This window comes from Mesoplodon mirus (assembly GCF_964341445.2).
Source record: "Mesoplodon mirus genome assembly, chromosome: 2".
NCBI classification, from domain to species: domain Eukaryota; kingdom Metazoa; phylum Chordata; class Mammalia; order Artiodactyla; family Ziphiidae; genus Mesoplodon; species Mesoplodon mirus.
In genome coordinates this window covers 111,133,998-111,143,386 of record NC_138977.1, presented here as the reverse complement: position 1 = coordinate 111,143,386, position 9,389 = coordinate 111,133,998, and the positions used below count along the sequence as shown (strand labels likewise).

Sequence of the window (9,389 nt, the reverse complement as noted above, 5' to 3'; positions counted from 1 at the left end):
CCGGGACCTTGAGGGGGCGAAGGCAGCCCGCTGGCTCCAAAACCCTATATAAGAGCGTCTGAACCCTCATTCTTCCAATCCTTGATAAACAAACAAACTGCTCACTCTCACCTCCTCGTGCAGACGCCGCAGTGCCAACCTGGTTCCGACTAACACTGTGAGGAGGGAAGGAACGCCAAACCACCCTCACCAGCAGAGAGGGACAGGCGAGCGCCTCCGCCACGCCCCGCGACACCCGCCGTTCCGGCGCGCTCAGCCGTCCGACGCCTCACGCGCGGGGTTGCGGGCGCCGAGGCGCGAGGGCCCCCCGGGCCGCGTACACTCGGAAGGCCGAGGGAGCGCCGCGCGCCAGCAGGTGGGCGCGTCCTCTCGCGCGCGTGCGCGCCCCGTGCCTTCTCCCTCACGTTCCCCGCGCGCCGCGTCCCCTCCCCGCCGGGAGCGCGCCGCCTCCCGCCCTCGCGCCGGGTCTGTCTCGGCTTCTCAGAGCCGCACGCTCTGTGGAGCTCCCGCCACTGCCGTCGCCTCGGCTCCTCGGTGCCGCGTCCCAGGTCTCCTCCCCTCCTCCGCCACTCCCTTTCCCTTTCCCGCCCTTCTCTCTCACACGGTCCAACGGAGAGAGCCTGGATACGAAGCAGGCGGACGTGAGAAGGGGGTTGGAAAAATGGAGGTGCCGCGTCTGGATCATGCCCTCAGCAGCCCCACCAGCCCCTGTGAGGAGGTGATCAAAAACCTCAGCCTGGAGGCCATTCAGCTGTGCGACCGGGACGGTAAGAGTGGCCGGGACGGTGAGGAGTGGGGGTCGAGCCCACGGCCAGGCACCGCGGCCGCTCTGGCTCAGCCGCCCCTGCCCGCCCGGGCGGCAGGGTCTTTTGTTGTCCCACCTGAGCAAATGAATGCCGGTGGGGGCTCCCCTTCGCCCACCCCCTCCGCCCCTCAGACCCCCAAAACAAAAGCACCCCGGGGCTCGCGCGTTGGCGGGGAGAGTCGCCGTCGTCCCCGGCCTCGGCGCCCCTCGCCGGCCTTGCCCGCCTGGCCCCGGCCGAGGGCTGCCCTCGCGAGGGCGCCGTTCCCGCCCGCGGCTCCTGCCCGGGACGCGGCGCTTTTGATCTTTGCCGCAGTCCCGCCGTCCTGGGTCTCCCGGCATCGAAGGGGAGATGCCCTCAGGGGGTTTCCAGCCTGCTCGCCCCGTCGCCTCACCCCGCACACACACTAGTTAGCGGTCTCTGCCCAGAAACTTACCAGTTCCTTTTTCGAACATCTACATTTAGAAGTCTTTTTATCCTCTCAAAATGGGATGGGGGTGACAGTTTTTTCAGTGAGGGGGCAGAAAAAGAGTGCATTTCAGCACCACGGACAGCCACCGGCTTCGCCCTTTGGGGCTGTGATTCAGAAACTGTCAAAAATCTGTGAAGGAAGTGGCGTCGTACATCTGCCGTGATTCAGAATATGGGGCGAGTACTCGCCATTGTGTCTTGATATATTATACCGCTTATCCTGTTGTTAAAGTTGGCAGTCTCCTGAAGAAGGACGTTGATTAAACGTCCGTCTGAGCGTTAGAGAGAAACCGGTACTACGTGCAGCACGGGTAGTCACACTGCTTCTGTATTAGTTGGAGAGTCAGTGCTATTTCAGTAATGCGGAAAAAAACTTCATTTGTAAAGAAGTCATCTGATTCGTACTGATTGGCCTAATAATTGTAAAAATGATACGTGTGACAAAGGAAAAACAATTTATGTGTTGTCAAGATGATCCTGAACAGTTTTGGCTATACATGAAATTAATGTTTAACTGTATATAGAGACGATGATTTTAAAATGGTTTTTTAGCCAAGGTTATGTAGATATACTAGTATACTCACAATAAGGTCATAAAATTGTCAGTATGTAATCCAAGTAGAGAGCAGAGGTTTTGTTTCCATTCCATTTAAATAGTAATAACTTGGTTAGGCGTTGCTATACAGTACGGTTTAGGTCAACTGAACACCGAGTTTCCGTTTAATAATAAATTTAGGACAATGGGTCTTTGATTAATTGCTCTTTGAAGCCAGAGCTGCTTTGAATAATTCTGAAACAGGTGTAGTATGGATGATAAATATTCTTGCAAAAGCTGCTTATATTTTCTTTATCCTTAAATTGTTTTGGTCACCATAGTATTAAGTGCACATATTTATGGCATTAAAAAGATTCATTGTTTTGGTATTCCATATATAAGGTTACATTATTAGACTATACAGATTATTTTTAACATAGCACATAGGAAGTCCTGTAGTCCTATGGGTTTGTTTATACTTTTGTGAAATGACTTGTTGTAATGTTACCACTGTAAATATTTTTATCTTCCTAGACTGGTTTGACAGAAAACCAAGAATCTAATAAAGTAAAGGCAGATTTTATTTTCATTTACTTCAGTGATTTATCAAAAGCTCATTACTGTAGTTATTGGAAATGGGCAATTCATGGTTGCTCCTCAGAAGCCAGTAATCAATACTTAAAATTGCATTTACCACCTGTTTCAAAGATACTAAGAAAAGTAAAGTTTTTTAAATGACCTTTACAGAGTTAATAATGCAGAGTACAAAAATTAATGTGCTGCATTTACCATGGTCTCTCCTCCTAGAGTAGAAGTTACTTTATTTTGGTAATATTTTTTAGTTGTTTTAGTTCACATTACTAATCCTTGCAAAATGAGCAAATTATGTAACATTTAATGGGGGGGTATTGGCACTAGGCAGTATCTATGAAAATTAATACTTATTTGCAGACTTCTGAGTCAACACAGATTAATTAAATAGGGTTTCATTTTATAAAATAGCTTATGCCAACAAATACAGAGGGCTAACTCTTCTATTAAAAGATGTGTAAAATTTGAAGATAGCTAGTGTAAAGATGTTGTTAAATGCCTAACTTTTCATTTTGTGACTCTATATATCAATTCCAAAAATGTTAAGTTAGTGTCATAGGAATAATTTAGAGGAGGTGATATGGTTATTTTTACAGAACAATTTTTAAATGCTGCATTAAGTTTTTCAACCAGATCTTATTTATCATCATTTTATATTGAGAAATTTTCAGCTAGATGCATTTGCTACCTTCACTCCCTTACTTTCACTTCCTCTCAGGTCTCATTATTTTACTGCTGAAAATATATAACATAGAAAAATTAGTATGTGGTAGATGTATTATGTGCTTAAGTACATAATAAGTGCTATATTTTCATAATTTTATTATAGAAATAGATTTGTCATGTTTGCTCTTTATTTTACCCTAATATTAATCTGATGATGGGAAAAATTAGAGCAATATTAATTCCTTAGAAGTGGAATAAAGTAGAATAAGAGAAAGTATCATATGATTGTTTAATAAACATTTCCTTTTACCTTCTCCACTGATAGACATTTTTAATTTTATAATGTTTTGCATATTGCATCAACTAAGATCTGTAGCTGCTGGTAAACATAACTGTATGTCTTATGCTTCCCTGGCTCTCCTCTTTTATGTTTGTTTGTTTGTTTTCTGTCACTTGCCTTTTTTCTTACAATCTGTTTACATTATTAGCAACAATTCACAATGCTTCTTTTTCTCATCGTTCCTCAAAATATTTATAGTCTCTGAAGAATATGGAATAGAGTCCAAGTGGTCATATAATTGGATTTTTTAATTAAGCAAGAGGGTTCTTATACACACACATTATCTCATGTGTGCTTTTATCCTAGGCATGTGTGCTTTGGTTGCTAATACATGGCCCTGCCTAGATGTTACTTGTGGTTCAACATGAGGATTCTGGATCGACTTCTATTAGGAAACCTCTGAAGATGTGCTGTAAATCTAGTAGTTTCTATAATCTATAAGTAAAAGAGTGTTTCTGTTATTCGCCTCTGCTGTGCTGAAGTAGCCTCAAGTTGCGTATATGATGTACTTTAATTGTGGCTTTTCAAAAAAAATCCAAGAAAAAAACATAAATTTGTCATCGGGAAGCATTAGTAATATGGGAACTTATTTCCAGTTTGTTTCTTCACATAGGTACTTCAGACCCTCACTGACCTGTGACACGACAAAACAGCTCTGACCCCACACATAGAATTCTACGTTACTTCTCTTCATCTTTTCTCATCATGCATATACATATTGAAGCTTTATTTCCTTGCCGAGAAGGAAAGATTTATCTTTATGTTGCTTTATATGTATCCAAGCTCCCTGCACTCGTGTTATAATAGTAAAGAAGAAAATACAAAGTTAATTTGTTGTATAGCATTTAATCCACCCCCAAGGCTTTCTAGCTTTAATAAGTATTATTTCCATGATTCGGGCATTTTATGACTGCCTAGATACAGTTTGTGGAGTGTATGATGCTAGTCAGCAAGGGAACACAATTTAAAGGAATTGCACAGGCAGAAGCTGACATTTCCCTGTCTTTGTCTACCAGTAGTTTGCGGAAGAAAAGGGAAAAGTTTTTCTTTTTTTAACATATTTTAAAAGATAAATTCCTTTGTATTTGGACTCTATCATATTTGTTTAAATTATAAATCAGTTGAGACTTTCTTCTTTATGCTTATTGATGTGTGAATTAAACAAATTTTAATTTTGGAAACATGGTAATACAGGAGTGCTTAGTAACACAACGCTGTATTAGATAATTCTTGGAGATATTTTTTAAAGCAGATGTCTAGGACAAATACCCTTAATTATTACCTTTCATAGTACAAAAATGTAAGGTAGGCATCACTCAGTCTCACTGACATGCAAATAGCATGGTGGTGATACCATTTTAGAATCAGACCTCTCATACAATATTTACTCTTGATAGATATGTTATCTTAGGCAAATTACTTAACCATTTTTTACCCTCAAGCTTTCTCATGTAATATGGGTATAATAATGTCAGTCCTGTAGGACTGCTGAGATATTCAGTAAAGTATTATATACCATTTCTCACAGTTCTTGACACAAAATAGAGAATAATAATTATTTTTAATGGACTGTTATTCTCCACATACCTTCTTGAGTTGAACTGCTTCTTAATTCTTATTTTTTGGCCAATGTTTAGATCTTTTTTTTTTAATTTCAGTTGTGTTTTGTTTACATAGTAAATCCTTCTTATGTCACTTCAACTTCATGAGTAGTCAATGGAAACTGTAAATTCTGAATTTGAAAAGAACAGTAAAATCACAGTTATAGTACTCTATCCTTTGCTTATATTTTTCTATCGCATCAGTAATATCCTTCTCAGCATTAATCCTAAAAGCTATTTTCAGCTTCTATTTTGAACCTACTGTTTGCTGTTTTTCATGTACCTTGTGACCTTGATACCTGCTTTGGTAGGTATTTGCATCAGAGCCCTTCTCTGTTCTTGATTTAGCAATTGTTTTCTTTATGATTTTTTTCTAAGTATAGATCTATACCAACACATGTGATCTCCGGGTTCATTTCTTTGACCCTTATCTGACTATAGAGATGCTGTAAATTTTCATTAGTGAGTATGAAACAAAACAAAAAGAAAAGAAAAACTAAAAGAAACAAGCAAAAAGCTTGAAAACCATCACATTATGTTAAACAAATTTATATTCTTGGTAGGGGTTCTGATTCATTCCCAGAGGAGACCAGGAAGTTTTTAGAGTAAAAGTCACATCAAAGGATATGTGACCAGGCTCCCTCCAGTGGTAGAATGACCGATATGTCATAAGTGGTAACATTCTTGCCTAGGTAAGTAAGCCAATTAGAAATTCACTCTATAGAACACTATCTAGGCAACTTCCAAGTCACTTAAAAAAAAAAAAATTGCTGCTGATGTTTCCCTCTTTAGGCCTAAGCTTGATTTTTCCCTTAACTTATGTGAGTATAGTTTCATGATGACGTTTATGTTTTATCCTGGGCTTCGGTAATAACAGCAGCTGCATCAGTTACTGCAGTAAGCATGATCCTTCTAGTTTTTGGTTTTCCTTCTCTGCCCTTAAATATATGATTTAAGTTCTCCTTATACCATTTGCCTCTTTCTTGGGTTTGTTTTACATTTCTTTTAACTTTCTCTATAAAGAATCTTTTTATTATTTATAAATTATTTAAATTCTATCTTTACTACTATAAAGTATTTGCCCATTTTTAACTGTTTAAAGTATTTTATTATTACTAGACAATAGTTAAACTATCTTATTAAGAAGACTGTATTTTATACACATACATTTGAGAAGTAAAATTAGTATTGGGGGAGGACTTCTAGCAGAAATGTATTAGAAGATTTGAAGAGTCTCAACAAGAAAAATAGGCAGCCTCAGCCTGTTCTCTATGGGAGGATAGTGAGTGGCAATGGTATAAGAAAAATCTAAAAATAATTACCAATAATTTGTGACTGATTGAATTTTCAAGCAAAATGAAAAGTGACGGGGCTTCCCTGGAGACGCAGTGGTTGAGAGTCTGCCTGCAGACGCAGGGGACACGGGTTCATGCCCTGGTCCGGAAGATCCCACATGCCGCGGAACGGCTAGGCCCGTGAGCGATGGCCGCTGAGCCTGCGTGTCCAGAGCCTGTGCTCCGCAACGGGAGATGCCACAACAATGAGAGGCCCGTGTAACGCAAAAAAAAAAAGACGGGGGGTAACTTTAGGATTTTAAGTCTAGGAAATCTGAAGAATCATTGACAAGAATGAAAAAAAGGAGAAAGGAAAGAGTATTTAGACATTGTGATGACAGTATTTTACATCTCAAATTTTAGGTCTCAGTGGACATCTAAATATGTCCCTAGCCCTTTTCCAGGGGTGCTTCCCTCTCAGAAAAATCATTCCCAGAACAGTATTATATACTGCCTTCTCATTATTGTTTCAGTGTGGATCCCCACAAGAGAGCCCATTTACATTCTTCTTAGACTCTCCTTTTTCTTGATTCCCACTCTTTAGGGCTACTTACCATCCAGTGATAATACTTTGAGAATCATTACTAAACCACTTGATACCTTATAGAGGATTATGAAATAGAGATTTTTGAGTCATCTGCATAAAGGTAGTTTTGGGGTCTTAGGAGACTTTTCACAGGGATTTAGTATAAAGTGAAAAGAACATGTACATTAAGACATTTGAAATCTAACATAAGAGACTTCCTTGGAAACTTATATTAAACCTTTAGCAATTCCTCTTATGTTCCGGGGAAAAGAGTTCCAGAATGAGCAAGAGAATTGTTCATAGAACTATATATTTCACTGGGGAGGCTAGAACTTAGGTGAAAAAGGATGTCTAGAATTTGACTTCAGTTTCAGAGTGGCCTCTGATGAGCTTTGTGCCTCACCCCTTGAAGGTAAGGAATTATCACATCCTGGGGAAGGCCCATTTTGAACCCCAAAGATGAAATAAATCTACGATCCAGGCTTGTTAATGCAAACAAGTGCTCTACATTTTGAAGTCCCTCACTAGATGTGAGCTGAACAAAAAGCATCATACTCTGAATCGTGGTTAGTTTTGTTTGTGATATTATGACTATCTGGGCCAGGTTTGTGGTTCATTTTAAAGGGGTTGTGGGAGTTTTGCATATACGCTACTAGTTGCAGTGGTGGTGGCAACTACTGGAAATAAACCTGTCTTTTTGTTCTCTATAGCCTATGCGAGTGTTGCTATCTAATAATGGTATGAAAGGCTTATAACTTTCCTAGACATATGCCATTAAAGACAAGCCGCAAACTATTTTTCAATATACTTACTGTGATTTTTCTTGAAAAATAGTCTTACCTTCTCTTAAGACTGAATGTTGGTAAATCTCTCAGTCTTTAAAGTTTTTAAAGCTGTTGATAAATGCAAAGAAAAATGACAGTTTTTGAGCATCAGGTATGTGATATGTTCTTTATGATTGCATTTTAGAGTTATATCTATGATGTAGAAGAGGGATCAGCAAGTTACAGTCCTTGGGCCAAATCCAAAAACCTGCTGCCAGGTTTTAAAGTAATTTTACTGGAATAAAGCCATGCTCATTTGTTTATATATTGTCTATGGCTACTTTCTTACTAAAACATCATTTAGAAAGAAATACTAGTTATACATTAGTATTTCCAGGTATGCTTACAATTCCATTAATAAATATGTTTTAAAGTATCAAAGATGATAACATGAACTTTGAGAAATACTGATAGTTATATTGACACGTACTATAAAATTTTATGTGTATATCATATTCTTCTAAACTAAATTCTCATTGAAAAAGAGTCAAGATCTTACTCATCTTTCTATTTCCATAGTTTCATACACTGCTTCCCAATCTATCTCTATTTTGTTAGGGTTTTTTCAATATTCAATCTATCACTTAGACATTATAAAAATACAATAAAAATGAATTATTAGAAAAATGAAATTTAAAAGATCCAAAAAGATTAAGCAGACATAAAACTTACTGTCAGATTCCTGTAAAAGTTTCTAAATGCTCAATCCTAATTTTTATATTTTTCTCATCACAGACTGGTAAATAGTTTGCAGACCTCACTTTGAATACAATAGCTAGAGGACAGTGCCATTCTATTCTTGTTCAAAGGTTAATTTTTAGGTACTAAACTTAACCAGTTAATATTCACACTTTGTTTCCTTCTGTTTTTTTTTTTTTCTTTTACTTTCCTGGTATTTTTACTGTTTATACATGTATCGCAACTTTAGGGTCTATATTAAGAACAGGGGGAGAAAGGACCCAAGAATGAATGTAACTTGGATCCTGCATTCAAAGGATTTGCTGACAGTTAGGGAGATGATATATTTAAATAGATGAATATAATATGCAATAAGGATATAATGAGAGTAGATGCAACTCAGTATCAAAAAAAACAAGCAACCCAATCCAAAAATGGGCAGAAGACCTAAATAGACATTTCTCCAAAGAAGATATATAGATTGCCAATGAACACATGAAAGAACGTTCAGCATCATTAGTCATTAGAGAAATGCATATCAAAACTACAATGAGGGGCCTCCCTGGTGGCGCAGTGGTTGAGAGTCCACCTGCCGATGCAGGGGATACGGGTTCGTGCCCCGGTCTGGGAGGATCCCATATGCCGCGGAGCGGCTGGGCCCGTGAGCCATGGCCGCTGAGCCTGCGCATCCGGAGCCTGTGCTCCGCAACGGGAGAGGCCACAACAGTGAGAGGCCCGCGTACGGAAAAAAAAAAAAAAAAAAACTACAATGAGGGGCTTCCCTGGTGGCGCAGTGGTTGAGAGTCTGCCTGCCGATGCAGGGGATGCGGGTTTGTGCCCCAGTCCCAGAGGATCCCACATGCTGTGGAACGTCTGGGCCCGTGAGCCGTGGCCGCTGAGCCTGCGCGTCCGGAGCCTGTGCTCTGCAACGGGAGAGGCCACAACAGTGAGAGGCCCCCGTACCACAAAAAAAAAAACCCAAAAAAACCAAAAAAACTACAATGAGATAACATCTCACAC

The 9,389-nt window shown here is 39.9% G+C and overlaps 1 protein-coding gene across 2 annotated transcripts in view; it reads left to right on the top strand.

The window, feature by feature from the left end:
• Positions 1-661: 661 nt before the first annotated feature.
• PHYHIPL (phytanoyl-CoA 2-hydroxylase interacting protein like) overlaps positions 662-9,389 on the top strand; it is a gene marked incomplete at both ends in the record, with an annotated part of 96,095 nt that continues 87,367 nt past the window's right edge. The window contains one exon of one of the 2 annotated variants that reach the window (XM_082642073.1): positions 662-767. In XM_082642073.1, the coding sequence (XP_082498199.1) occupies positions 662-767 (106 nt within the window). Of the gene's footprint in view, positions 786-9,389 lie in introns of both variants that reach the window. The other variant, XM_082642074.1, reaches the window with a different exon arrangement.